This window comes from Saccopteryx bilineata, chromosome X (assembly GCF_036850765.1).
Source record: "Saccopteryx bilineata isolate mSacBil1 chromosome X, mSacBil1_pri_phased_curated, whole genome shotgun sequence".
Lineage (NCBI taxonomy): Eukaryota > Metazoa > Chordata > Mammalia > Chiroptera > Emballonuridae > Saccopteryx > Saccopteryx bilineata.
Window position 1 is genome coordinate 73,856,295 of NC_089502.1, and position 14,476 is coordinate 73,870,770.

Sequence of the window (14,476 nt, forward strand, 5' to 3'; positions counted from 1 at the left end):
TGCTTCTCCTCTCCTAGAGAAGTGGTACAGCAGAGGCAGAAACAGAAAACCTGGGTCCCAGTCTCTTTCCTATCTGCATGACCCTGAGCAACTTATATTTCCTCTCTGAGCCTCAATAAAATGAGAGAAAACTCCTGTCACCCTCCCCCCATCAGCCTCTCATCTCTCTAGTTGATTCTCATGTCTAGGTAAAGACAACGTGCTAGAATCCAACCTTTGAAATGGAGTAGCAGACTCAGAGGGGAGAAGGGACTTGTCTGAAGCCACACACTAGAGATTTGCCTGTTATATGGCTGTGGGAAGCAGTGAGGGGGCACATGTGATAGAAACAAAATAGTGCCCAGATGAAAAGCCCTTCTGCCCTCAACAGTGTGGGCTCCACTACTGAAAATAGCTATCTTGATTCTGGTAAACTAGTCACTGAAAGAAAGTCAAGTTGAAATGCCCTTGGGTTCATGCTCAGAGCACCTGTTCCATGCTCTGGCATCTGCGTGGGAGCACAAGCAGTGATACCTGCTCTAGTAGCATCTCTTTAACATAACAAAGAGGAGTCAGAAATGTCTACTACTCAGATTTCCCAACTAGACCAATTATGTTTTAGTTCCGTTCCAATGATTTAGATGGCAAATGAGGAAGACAGAGAACTTTTGTCTGGGAGTTTTTCATGTGGGCAAATATGTGGGGGTCAAGAAAGAAAGAAAAAGCCAAACCCCCAAAATGATGACCAGTAAAATCAACCACCATAACACCCCTTGCTAGATAAGCCTGGTGTGATGGAAAAAACCTTGAGTAGAAGCCCAAGGGCCTGGGATCTTCTTTAGGCATGACTCCTAACCTGGCCTGCCTTGGTTATCCCAGTGGTAAATTAGGCAGTTAGACTAAATGATTTTGCAAGGATCTTCCAATCAAATACTTTATGGGTTGTAAAAAGAGACTTTTGTCTCAACGCTGTGGTTCTTAACCTTTATTGCGTCACAGACCCATTGGAAATTCAAAAGAATGTTAAGGACATCTCTTCAGAAAAGGCACATTGACGTGAAATAGGGTATGCCATTTCAGAGGCTTCGAAAAGTTCTTGAATCCATGGCCACTAGGTTAAAAATTGCTTCTTTCAGGAGATAAAAGAGCTTAGCTGCAGAAGGCAAACATGATGCAACATGATGCAACATGACAGCCACCTGGCCCCAGTTCATCCCCACATTTTCCCCCAGCATTAGACTCAAAAATGGAATTCCTGCAGGACAAACACTGTCTCTCTTTTTTAAAGAACTGTTTTCAGATTTTTGTTCTTTCCTGATTGCTTGGGAAGGAAGCTGCCAGGAGAAAACAGGCAAAAGATTAATTCAAACAGACCCAGGCTGTGACATGCAAAACATGCTTTGCAGATTTGTCTTAAGCAGCGTACGCAAGAGGAGGAAGGCAGGCCACCTTCCGAAGTCCACGTGGAAGGTCTGGGGGTGCATCAGCCATGCTGTCTGTCCCCACAGAAGAAGACAGGCTCTTGGCAATATACTGCAGTGTCAGAGCTCCAATCTGGCAGCAGGGTCCACATCATCAGTAAAAGACATGTTATATTTCTCCAATGTTTAGCAAGCGTTTCAACTTCCGTTTCCAAAGTAAGCAATGGCCCCAACTCAGGTAGCTTTTAGTTCAGAGTAAGACCATTGAGATCAGTGGTTAGCCCCAAATCTTTCCAAGTTTGATGTCCTGAGGAAGTAGAAGTTCAGAGAAGAGTTGAAAACTGAGCTCCCCTCTTCAACTCAGGTCAGTGGATAGCTTGGTTTCTGTAGAGTCTGGCTTGAGAAAGTTCAGACATTCACAGTCTTACAAGAGCTCAAGAGAGACCTTCTGAGGAGATGAAGACAGAGGACAAAGGAGAAATAAACCTGTTCTAGAACATGTGCTCCCTATTTATAGCAACCCAGACCCCAGAGGCACAGGGCCAGGAAGGAGCTGCTCTTCAGGACAAAATGATTCAGCACACAGTGGTTTGAAGAAGACCCTTCCAGAGCAGAGAAGGGGTCTTCTAAGGCCAAAGCCTTTAAACCTGAAAGGAAAAGAAGAGAGTAGAGAATTAGCTAGGACTGGTACAGCACTGAACAGCCATTGAGCAATGGGGCCTCCCTTGGTAGGTAGCTAGCCATACAATTGGCAGCTAATCTTATCAATAAAGCTGATCCTATGAAACAGGACTAAGACGGTGTTATACTCAGGAACAGAAACTCTGTCTATGCCTTTGGACTCAACTCTAATTGACAAAAAGTCTACAAGGGATGCAGAAGCCTGATAACTTTAAGATCACCCCTGCTCCCACCATAACATGGTCCCGGCCTTTATAGCATCAATAGTACTATAATAATTTCAAACTTCTTTTTCTGGGACTTCACTTTCATGGAGGCTGAAAGTTTATCTACCTGTACACCTCTTAGGACGGGCAGTGATAAGAAGGAAAAAAAAAGCCTGGGGAGCACACAGAAAGCTCTGCCCAAATACTTGGATCTCACAGGTGTGTGCATTGGTTCATGTTATGCCAGTAGTCTGAGAGTCAAGCAAGCTCCCTTATTTGTTGAATTTAAATATATTATCCTCCCTATACCTTGCATTTGATATGGGTCAAATGAGTTAATGAATGTGAAAGTGCTTAACATTAGACAAATATAGAGGACTGAGAAGGAAGCTTTGGAGGGGGGGGTAACACTGATTTGGTCTGAAGGGATGAAGTCCTTCTACAGACACTGAGGTAGACTCCTGGTACCTACTATAATACCAACAGAGAGGTTACTGACCTTCTTTTAGACCCAATGAGTGCCAGCATTATAAGGTTGCAACCATTTTACAGATTGGGAAATTGAGGTTTAGAGAAGGAAATGCACTTGCCCCAAATGTCACAGTCTAGGATTCCTAATGAAATAAATTCAAATTCAATTTGAAAACCTACACTGTAGTTTGGATGGGGGAGAAAGAAAAGAAAGAAGAGACTTAAAAACACAGAGAATTTCAGCATTGGAAGACAGTCAGTTACGGGTCAGGGAACCACAGGGTGATGACTGAGGCCTGGAGGTGACCTCCCACTCTCTCAGCCGACTCAGTATTCCAATCCTTGGGAACTCAGATCCCATAAAGAAGGCTCATGCATAACAAGGTTCTGTCATTAGGGGTGAAAGACTACATACCTGAGGCCTCAATCCTCATCTGCAGGAAGTCTACTGTGAGCGCTGTGGGCAAAAGAGGAAAGACATTTCAGTAAGACTAGAAATCAAAACCAGAAAGGCAAAGCAGGGTCCGGGGGGTCCTTTCATGCCATAGTAAGTGCATGTGGTCATTTTAAAAATGGGGAAGTGACTCTAGAGAGATATTTCAAAGCATCTAGCTCCATGCTTATAGGTTGAGCTACCTCTTTGGTAGAATTAGAGAGCCTAGATCCCAGACATAAAGACATCTTTTAGGTGCCAGACTAAGAAAAGCTATGGAAGCCCAAAGAAATTGGCCCAACACCAAATATTAGTCTGTAATTATCTCTAATAAGGAGAAGAGCAAAGAGGGAGGGCAAATGCCATGTGAAACATGAATCCTCTTTTGACTTAGAGACCAAACCAACCTTGCCTGACCTCTGATGTGCTCAGAGCAATCCTAAATTACCTTGTCTAAAGACAGCTGGACAAAGACAATCCTGAAGAGTCAGCTCCCATAAAGTGCGGCCAGAGTCTCTCTGCCCACAGCTGGTCCCAGAGCCTTGTTGGTCCCTCAGCATTCTTTCTTTCTTCTTCCTTAAGTCTATTTACACCTACTCCCTGAGTGGTCATATTCTCAGCCATGCTTTCAATCAACACCAAATACTGAGGACCCTCCCCCAAAAGAGCTGCTATTCACATTTTGGTGTATGTGAATGCCCCCATGGTATATAACGGCTGTATTCAAAAGTTCTACCCCTACATCTCTGTAGGTCCAGCCCCAACTATTAGTCTAAGTTGCAGTTACCTAGTGGACAGCTCTATCTAGATGTCCCATGGGGCCTTCAAAACTAATTTCCAATATTAAGCAGTGAAACTTTTCCACAAAACTTTTCCTTCAGGATTAATTGTTGTTACCATCTACTTAATTCCCCAAGTTGGATCTCTCTCTCTCTTTCTCTCTTAATCCTTCTCTAATGTTCCATGTTTGAAAAGTCAACCAAGTCTATCTCTAATCTCTCCTTCAATTTCATTCCTAATGTCAATGCCATAAGTTAGGGCCTCATCAACTCCTGCCAGGAAGGTCAGCCTCCAAATTGGTCCTCCTGCATCCTTTTTTTTTTTTACTTAGACAGAGAGAGACAGTTGGAAAGAGGGACAGATAGGAATAGATAGACAGGAAGGGGCAGAGATGAGAAGCATCAATTCTTCACTGTGGCTCCTAAGTTGTTCATTGATTGCTTTCTCATGTGTGCTTTGACTGGGGGCTACAGAGACTGAGTGATCCCTTGCTAAAGCCAGCAACCTTGGGGGTCAAGTCAGTGACCATGGGGTCATGTCTATGATCCCACGCTCAAGTTAGTGACCCTGCGCTCAAGTTGGTGAGCTTGTGCTCAAGCTAGATGAGCCTGCACTGAAGATGGCAACCTAGGGGTTTCAAACTTGGTTCCTCTGCATCCCAGTACAACACTCTATCCACTGCGCTACCGCTTGGGCAGGCCCTGCATACAGTCTTTAGTTCCTCCTCTATTTTCCCCACTACCAACAGAATGATGATTTCTACAACTCAGTAAGCTCTGAATACATATTACCATGTCTAAACATCTTCCATAACTCCCAATGAACTAGAGTATAAAGACCAAACTCCTCAGTATGTCACGTGAGACCTTCACAGTCTAGCCCAGGGGTCAGGAACCTATGGCTCGCAAGCCAGATGTGGCTATTTTGATGGCTGCATCTAGCTCATAGACAAATCTTTAATAAAAAAATAATGTCAAAAATATAAAACATTCTCATGTATTACAATCCATTCATTTCCTACTGCTCATGCTCATGGTTGCGGGTGGCTGGAGCCAATCACAGATGTCCTCCGGGACAACACCAAATTTTTATTGGATAATGCGTAAGGTACATGGGTTGTTGTGAGGTCAGGAAGTAAACTTCTCTCCTTTTAATCAAGTAGTCAGCTAGCTAATTGTAGAAACCCTTTTGATGAAGATGGCTAAAAGAAAAAAACATGAGGAGTATTGTACTTTTCAGCAGGAATGGACAGAGGAATTCACCTTTGCGGAGAGAGTAGGTTCTGTAGTGTGTCTAATATGCAATGATAAAATTGCATTGATGAAATGGTCAAATATAAAGTGGCATTTCGACACACACCATACTACATTTGCATCAAAATATCCACTGGGAGACAGCAGGAAGAAAGCATGTCAAGAGCTACTGTGCAGAGTGCAAGCTAGTCAGCAGCAACTCCGTGTTTGGACCCAACAAGGTGACTGGAATTCAGCTAGCTTTGCTGGTGCTTTAGCAATTGTGAGAAATGGAAAGCCATTCACAGATGGGGAGTATGCCAAAACATTCATGCTTGATGTTGCCAATGAACTTTTTGATGACTTTTCGGATAAAGACAAGATAATCAAAGGAATAAAAGACATGCCTATGTCGGCAAGAACTGTTCACGGTTGTACCATCATGATGGCAAATCAAATTGAGGCAACACAAGTGAAGGACATAAATGCAGCACTATCCTTTTCTCTCACTTTGGATGAGTCAACAGACATAAGCCATTTATCCCAGATCAGCGTGATTGCAAGGTATGCTGTCAGTGACATACTATGTGAGGAAAGTCTTGCTGTTTTGCCTATGAAAGAGACAACAAGAGGGGAGGATTTATTCAAGTCTTTCACTGAGTTCACTAAAAAAAAAAATCTACTGATGGATAAACTTATTTTGGTGTGTACTGATGGTGCTCCGTGCATGGTGGGGAAAAACAGAGGATTCGCAGCGCTTCTTCATGAACATGAAAAGAGACCCATCCTGAGTTTTCACTACATCAGGAAGCACTTTGTTCTTAGATGTGTGGCAAGCAGCTTGGTGATGTGATGTCACTGGTCATTCGGGTGGTCAACTTTATTGTTGCCCGAGCTTTAAATGATCGCCAGTTTAAAACACTGCTAGATGAAGTTGGGAATAATTATCCTGGTCTGCTTCTGCATAGCAATGTGCGTTGGTTGTCAAGAGGGAAGGTGCTCAGCCGTTTCGCAGCTTGTCTGAGCGAAATCCGGACTTTTCTGGAAATGAAAAACGTCGAGCATCCTGAGTTAGCTAACACTGAGTGGCTCCTGAAACTCTACTATCTCATGGACATGACTGAACATCTGAACCAGCTCAATGTGAAAATGCAAGGCATGGGAAATACAGTCTTATCCCTTCAACAAGCAGTGTTTGCATTTGAAAACAAGCTGGAACTTTTCATCGCTGACTTTGAAACGGGTTGTTTACTACACTTTGAAAAACTGGGAGAGTTTAAAGATGCATGCACAACAAGTGACCCTACTCAACATCTTGATCTGCAGCAGCTAGCGGGCTTCACATCTAATCTCCTGCAGTCATTCAAAGTGCGCTTTGGAGAATTTCATGAGTACCCTTGTCTTTTTAAGTTCATCATCCATCCACACGAGTGTGCAGTGGACAGCGCCGACCTGAGTTACATTCCTGGTGTCTCCGTGAGAGATTTTGAGCTACAAGCTGCTGACCTGAAGGCCTCAGACATGTGGGTGAATAAGTTCAAGTCATTGAATGAAGATTTGGAAAGACTTGCATGACAGCAAGCAGAGTTGTCGAGCAAACACAAGTGGGGAAAAATGAAAAAACTTCAACCTGCGGACCAGCTAATTGTCAAAGCTTGGAACGCGCTTCCCATCACATACCACACACTGCAGCATATGAGTATTGCTGTATTGACAATGTTTGGCTCTACGTATGCATGTGAGCAGTCTTTCTCACATCTAAAGAACATTAAGACCAACCTACAATCACATTTAACAGATGGAAGTCTCAACGCCTGCATGAAGCTTAACCTCATCACGTATCAACCAGACTGCAAAGCCATCAGTAAAACCATGCAGCACCAGAAGTTGCATTAATGGTGAGAAGTACTTTATTCATCATTGGTTAGCAACAGCATAACAACGTTATTAAAAAGAATTCAGAGACTTATTGTACTTTAAAAGTGTTGGTCTTACATAAAATGCACACATTTACTTGTATTTAGTGTTAAACATATTGTATGGCTCTCACGGAATTACATTTTAAAATATGTGGTGTTCAGGCCCTGGCCAGTTGGCTCAGTGGTAGAGCGTTGGCCTGCCATGCGGTGGACCCGGGTTCAATTCCCGGCCAGGGCACATAGGAGAAGCGCCCATTTGCTTCTCCACCCCCCCTTCCTCTCTGTCTCTCTCTTCCCCTCCCGCAGCCAAGGCTCCATTGGAGCAAAGATGGCCTGGGCGCTGGGGATGGCTCCTTGGCCTCTGCCCCAGGTGCTAGAGTGGCTCTGGTCGCGGCAGAGCGACGTCCCGGAGGGGCAGAGCATCACCCCTGGTGGGCGTGCCAGGTGGATCCCGGTCGGGCGCATGCGGGAGTCTGTCTGGCTGTCTCTCCCTGTTTCCAGCTTCAAAAAATAAAAATAAAAAAATAAAAAAATAAAAAAATAAAAAATATGTGGTGTTCATGGCTCTCTCAGCCAAAAAGGTTCCAGACCCCTGGTCTAGCCCCAGTCAATCTTCCTGGCCTCCCCTCCAGTTATGCTTCCCTCTTCTTACCCTACATTCTAGCCAAAGAGGAACACTGATCACTTCCTTTACAGGTGTTGCATAAGCTGTTTTTCCTTACTAAATGCCCTCCCCCAATAAACCACTTCTCATTTTTTATTATTTCCTGGTGTCTCCGTCAGAGATTTTGAACTACAAGCTGCTGACCTGAAGGCCTCAGTTGTGGAAAGAAGATGAAAAAGAGAGTGAGGTCATTCAAATGCCAGGTGTACAAATGGGAAGCAAAAAGGGGCAGAGCAAGGGTTAAACATATCATTTTTATGAGAGTTGAGAGAAGAACCTGGCAACAATGTCCATAGATGGGACTGACCGTAACCAGCATGTAGATTCGCTGATACAAGTGGCAGTTACAATGTGGGGGTCTCTACAGAAGGGGCGATTTCCTTATGGAATGCTGAGTGGGAGGAACCTGTGTGTATCTAGGATGGTGGCTTATGACATACTGAAAGACAGATGTACACACTTGGGTCTTATCCACACTCCTGCCATCATGAAATTGAGGATAAAGATTAAATCTAGGTTCCAGAGGCCTAGATTAGACATAAGATAGGTAGAGTGGGGTTCCAGCCTAAAGTGCCCCTTAATTTGTGGTTGGTATGAGACTTCCCTGAGCACCAGCTGCCAATGCGTAGGCAGCATTACCAATCTTCCCATACTCTTAATACTGGTTTGCTATGGTTTCCATATTGGAAGCCAGTCTGCCTTAACGATTCTATTGGACTTTGTTTTTGTTTCTTATGTATTTCTTCTCGATGTCTTGGTTCTCTGTCCAAGGTTACAGATCAATCCCTCATGTTTTTTGGTGTATTTCTATTTATCTTGTCAGCCTCAGATCAGATATCACTTCTTCTAACAAGCTTTCCTTCAGATGTGCCCAGTTCACTGTTCATTATGCTAATTCTAGTTTACTTTATTCTCCTTTTTGGGGATCTGTTTCTCATATGGCTTATTCTGGGGAGGCAGAAAAAATGACTAGAGAGTAGGAAGTAGTCCTGCCCATAGGTGGGTACTTCATTAAGTGTATTAAGCTTTCTCTCTCTCTCTCTCTCTCTCTCTCTCTCTCTCTCTCTCTCCTGCTCCCTCTCTATCTGTTTTTCTTGTTTTTCTCAAGGTGGACATTTAATTAGGCCTGCTTCAAAAACATCCTAGTTGAAAACTTTATTTTCACTCTAGCAGTAAGAGAAATCTGGGGTGTTGGCCTGACTTTTATTCAGTATAATAGAATAAATGGTAAGTTATTGTCTAAAGAGAATTTGGCCTGGTTTAGGGTCCCCTGTGATTGACCGTTAAACAGAAGTAAGGTGACTTGCTGTACTGGGAGGGATATGACCTGGTGAGGAAGGTCCCAAAGTTTAACTAGATGAGGTCAAAACTATGCTCAGTTTACTACTGGTAAGGGCACATTGTTTTGCTTTTTTAAATTTTTAATTCACTTTAACTAACCACCTGTCATCCATCTGGAAGCACAATTTCTAAACTTTCTGACAAGCAACATGAAGCAAACTCACAAAATGGTCCCTGAAGGCCAAGCAGTCATTTGTCCAGGTGTTCTAGTCAAAATGGTCCTAAGTACCTGGCCTCGGACAGCCTGCATCAGCACTTGAGAAGAAGGAGGGATTGAAAGGAGGGAAATATGGAGGTAGGAAAGGAGGGAGTGAGGGAAGGAGGGAGAAAGATAAGGAGGGAGAGAGAGAAGAAAAAACCAAAAACAACCCTCAGGACCTACTCTAAGAGATTCTGTTTTAGTGTGTCTAGAGTGGAAGGCAGGATTCTGTGTTTGTCTGCTTTTTCCCTCAAAATTTTCTGGGTGATTTATATATATGTGCGGCAACCTTAGAATAAGCAAAGCTCGTGCACATTTCTAAGGTAAACATTCTATTTAGGTTGTTTCTGTTATATTGCATTCTATATATTCTTGTCAGCTATCTTTTAAGAATATAATTGGCTCTAGGCTGACCAGGCTATGGCACAATGGATAGAGCATCACGCTGGGATGCTGAGGATCTAAGTTCAAAATCCAAGGTTGCCAGCTTGTATGTGGAATCACCAACTTCAGCGCAGGGTCACCTGCTTGAGTGTGGGACATGACCCCATGGTAACTGACTTAAGCCAAAGGTCGTTGACTTAAACAACAGATCACTGGCTTGGCTGGAGCCCCCCAGTCAAGGCACATATGAGAAAGCAATCAATGAACAACTAAGGTGCCACAACTATGGGTTGATGCTTCTCATCTCTCTGTCTTCCTGTCTCTCTATCCCTCTCATGCTTTCTCTCTCTATGAATAGAAATAATATAATAGGTTCTAAATAAGCAAACTAACAAAAAAATAAGGCCTACATTGAGTTCAAAGTTTCTGTTATATTGCTTTGCATATAAGTACTGTGTGTGTGTGAGAGAGAGAGAGAGAGAGAGAGAGAGAGAGAGAGAGGAATGAAAAAGCAGTCAGGGAGGCAAAGAGACAACATACAGCAACAGATAAAGAAAGAGACACATGGGGAGAGACAGACAGAAAAAGAGTGAAACAGATAGTGAGATAAAGACAAAGACAGAAACATAGACATAAGTAGAAAAACATGGAAAGAGACAGAAGAAAGAGACTAAGAATGACAAAAGACAGATAGACCAACAGGTAAAGAAAAAAAGACAGAAATACAGGGTGAGGACAGAGACAGAACTGTGGGATAGAAAGGGCCAAACACAAAGAGACAGGAACAGAAACAGAGATTTACAAAAAGAAAATATAAAAGATCAAATGAGCCCTGGCCATAGAGCTCAGTCATCCTAGTATGCAAACACTGCCAGTTCGATCCTCATTCAGGGCACACACAGAATGTTTCTATCTTTCTCCCTTCCTCTCTCTCTAAACTCAATAAGATAAAATTAAAAAATATTAAAAGAGAAAATGAGATGCTTATGATACATTTATTAAAACATGATTTTGTTTCTCTTTTGACACCTACATCTCTTACCTTCCTGTTTTCCGGGAAGCTGTTTCAAAGAACTTGGTCCTGGAAGCCACCCTGTAACAGAAGCCAACCAAGTCCCATCAGTTGCTGTGGAGTATGTGTGAGAACCAATGGCCAGTGCAAGGACAAGAGAACATGTGTCAGATGCACCGTCAATGCCAGACCCCACCTGAGCTTACGAGGGGCCTGGGTCTGAGGAGAGATCTAAGTATCAAAATGAGGAATGGCTCAAGACCATTGCATCCTCCAGCCCATGGCAGAGAACTCTGCTCCCTGTCAGTCTGGAAAGGTCTAAGTACGCTGCCCATTCAGGCTATGCTTGGGAGACACATGTGAAATGAGTCCTAGGTTTCAAAGTATCATTTTTGTCATTGTGTTAATAGACTTAGCTAATTAGTCAAATAGCAAAAGCTTTTTAAAACTTTTGCCCCATTTTACAATTATGAAAAACAAGAGACAAAAGAAAAAAAGACCAGGAGGAGGTACATTGTGAGGGTCCCAGGCACTGACTGAGGACAGCCAGCCAGGCTGGCTGTGGCCTCTGGGCACTGCCATGCTCCCCCCCCCATCTCCCCCACCCACACCCTCACCGCCATCCTCCTCTCCCTTTATCCCCCCCGACCCCCCACAGCTTCATCTCTGGCCCTGCCTCCCAGGAAGGCCTGTGGAAGACGGCTCAGCTCCTATCTTGCAAGAGGTTCTCTGGAGGCTCTGGGCCACTTTGAAAGATTTTTAAAAAATTATACTCTTGCTTTAAAAAAAAAAAAACAACACGAACACAAAACAACAACAAAAACCTCAAAGGCACAAAACTGTTCATTAGATTACTTTTAAGACCAGTAGCAATAACAAGAAAAAAAGAAAAATTCCCAGAGCCAAGGGAGCATGAAAACAGAAGGTAATTAATCTCACCATTCCTCAGACATTAGGATAGCTAGAAACCATGGTCTCCTATTAGGCACTAAAGTTTGAACTCGTCAGCTTGGGGTAAGTCCCTCAGCCTTCAGTGTTGAGTAGAACACTCCAAATGAGGCTGTCCAAACGAGGCTGGTCTGTGCATTCCCCTATACCAGTGGTTGGCAAACTCAGTCAACAGAGCCAAATATCAACAGTACAACGACTGAAATTTTTTTTGAGAGCCAGTTTTTTTTTAACTTAAACTATATAGGTAGGTACATTGTTACTAACTTAATTAGGGTACTCCTAAGCTGGCCTTTGCGACCGCACTAAAAGGGTCAAAAAGCCGCATGTGGCTCGCGAGCCGCACTTTGCCGACCACTGCCTAGACTATGTAGTGAGTGCTGCCTCAGAATTATGCATTATATACCCTGCACAACCATAGTGGTAATCCTCAGAGCACTCCTGGTGGTCCTAGCTGGGCCTTAGGCTAAGGATGAGGAACAACCCTACTCACACAGATGATGGGATGTCCCCTGCATTGCCAGCTAGAATATCTGCCTTTGGCTCTGTTTTCTGGGGAGTCGCTGCCCGGTAGAAAGGATCTGGAGGCCTCACAGGAGGACGGATGATGGTTGGCTTTTCTCCTGGAGGCCGCACTTTGCTGAAACTGTCAGAACCTCCTGGAAGAGAAAACAACATCAAGAACTTTGATGGTCAGCCAAATGGAAAACTACGCAATATCAGAACAGAGCTATCTAGGCCACCTCCCTTGACACCATTTCTTTTTGGTCGCTAACAACTCTGGATTTTTGTTTTTTAATAATTCTTCCATCAGATATCCCTTCAGAAAGTCTAGGTTTGAACATCAGCTCTGAAGTTCCTATGTGTGTGACCTAGGGTATGTCACATCAATTTACTGAGTCTCAGCTTTCTTATCTGTATAATAAAGAGCAATAATACAGTATTTTACAAAGATACTGAGAGAATTTAATTAGGCATTAATATTTTTAGTAAAATGTTTGGCACAGAGTAGGTGCTGAGTTAATGTTTGATGATGAATTGGAATTTGGTAAATTCATCATCACTAAAAATTCAAGCCTTTTTCACTTAGGCCTTGATTAGTGCAGTAGTCTCCTAACCTGTCTGCCTGCCTCTGTGTCTCCAGTTCCCAGGCCAGTGGGTACAAAATAAACATGCGTAATGTTGTAAGACATTTCTAGCAGGACTCTGGTGAAATGGGCACACTCGCACATTGCTGCTGGTGCTGCACTCTGGGCTTGTTCTATCTAATTGGCCATCAAGAATTCTGGAACAATGTGCATCAAATGCAACATTATACATATGAGATGGTTGAAACACATTGATCCAGTTGATCCACTTTGGGGATCAAGTCCAAAGGAATTTAATCCGAAATAAAACAGCAACAATAAAAACAACAAACCAATTGGCACAAAACATGCTTAACAGCAAAAAGTCAGATCCAACCACAAAAGCTAAGCAACCAAGTCAATTCTTATAAGCATTTAACCAATATGTATTGTGCATAAACTAACAATGACTTAGGCCAGATAAAAAAATATACATATAAAATAATATAAGTGAAAATAAAGTCCACAAAAAGTGCTCATGACCTGCTGAACATCACATGGAAATAGACAATGTGCAGCAATGCTAGAGTGTTAGTAGATCTTGATTTTCACTAAATTTTTGTTAGTAAATCTTAATATTCATCAAGCTTTCTTCATAAAGATTTTAAAGTAAATTTAAAAAATACATTTTTTTAATTGAGAGCAAGGAAAGCAGAGAGACAAACTCCCACATGTGCCCCAACCAGGATCCACCTGGCAAGCTCCCTAAGGGGCAATGCTCTGCCCATCTGGGTCCTTGCTCGGTTGCTTGGCAACCAAGCTATTTTTAGCACCTGAGGTAAGGCTGGCCTCCTCAGCTGGCCAACTCAACTCACTGCTGGAGCCAATCAGCCATGGTTGTGAGAGGGAGAGAGAGATAGAGAAAGAGAGAGGGGAGAGGAAGCAGATGATCACTTCTCCTGTGTGCCCTGAACAGGAATTGAACTCAGGACATCCACATGCTGCACTAATGTTCTACCACTTAGCCAACCATTCAGGGCCAAAAAATACTAACTTTAATTCATATAATACCATTGGAAGATTTACCCTAAACATTTTTACACTGTTTTTCTCCTCCTTAAAGATCTTCCCAGTGGCTTATAAAATATATGGAATAAAGTTCAAACTGTTAACATAAATTCAAGGTCCTCTGTGTGCTGGTCCCAAGTCACCCTTCCAGGTGCTAGTTTTGGACTATAGCTGTCAGCTCCATGCTAGTCAGACTAGTTTCCTCACTAGCCTACCAAAGCAAGCTCTTGATTCTTACTCCTAGGTGAGACAGTGTGGTATAGTGGAAAGTACAGAGAGTCTGGAGTTGGGTAGACCCAGCTCTGAGGCCATGTTCTGCTACTTTCAAGCTGAGGGCCCTGGGTAGTTATTTCACCTCTTTGATGATCAAGTTCTTCATCTTGGAGATGGGTATAATAACCCCTCCTCACAAGGTGGTTAGAAGGACTAAATGAGATGGCTTATAGAGAATGGCTAGTACAGAGCAGGGGAAAGTAAGTGTTAGACTCTATCCTGCTTCTTGTTTGAGTTATACCCCTATTCTCATGCCTTAACTGCATTGTAAGCACTCTGACACTCAGCTCAAATCTTGCCTCTCTGAACACTCTAGCTGGCATAGCAAATCCCCATCCATGTAAACACTCAAGAAGTGCTTATATATCGCCATGTGGGTTTTTAGTTTTTTCAGCTAG

General features: G+C 43.1%; 1 protein-coding gene and 1 non-coding gene across 2 annotated transcripts in view; one reads left to right on the plus strand and one right to left on the minus strand.

The window, feature by feature from the left end:
- Positions 1–949: 949 nt before the first annotated feature.
- OPHN1 (oligophrenin 1) overlaps positions 950–14,476 on the minus strand; it is a 332,026-nt gene continuing 318,499 nt past the window's right edge. Inside the window, exons 22-25 of the mRNA XM_066248964.1 lie at positions 12,164–12,329; positions 10,753–10,803; positions 3,174–3,215; positions 950–2,047 (exon numbers count right to left, since the gene is read on the minus strand). Of these exons, the coding sequence (XP_066105061.1) occupies positions 3,182–3,215; positions 10,753–10,803; positions 12,164–12,329 (251 nt within the window). The 3' untranslated portion in view covers positions 950–2,047; positions 3,174–3,181. The remainder of the gene's footprint in view (positions 2,048–3,173; positions 3,216–10,752; positions 10,804–12,163; positions 12,330–14,476) is intronic.
- Positions 7,285–7,360, plus strand: TRNAG-GCC (transfer RNA glycine (anticodon GCC)). The gene has a single exon. It is a non-coding gene; the product is annotated as a tRNA-Gly (tRNA).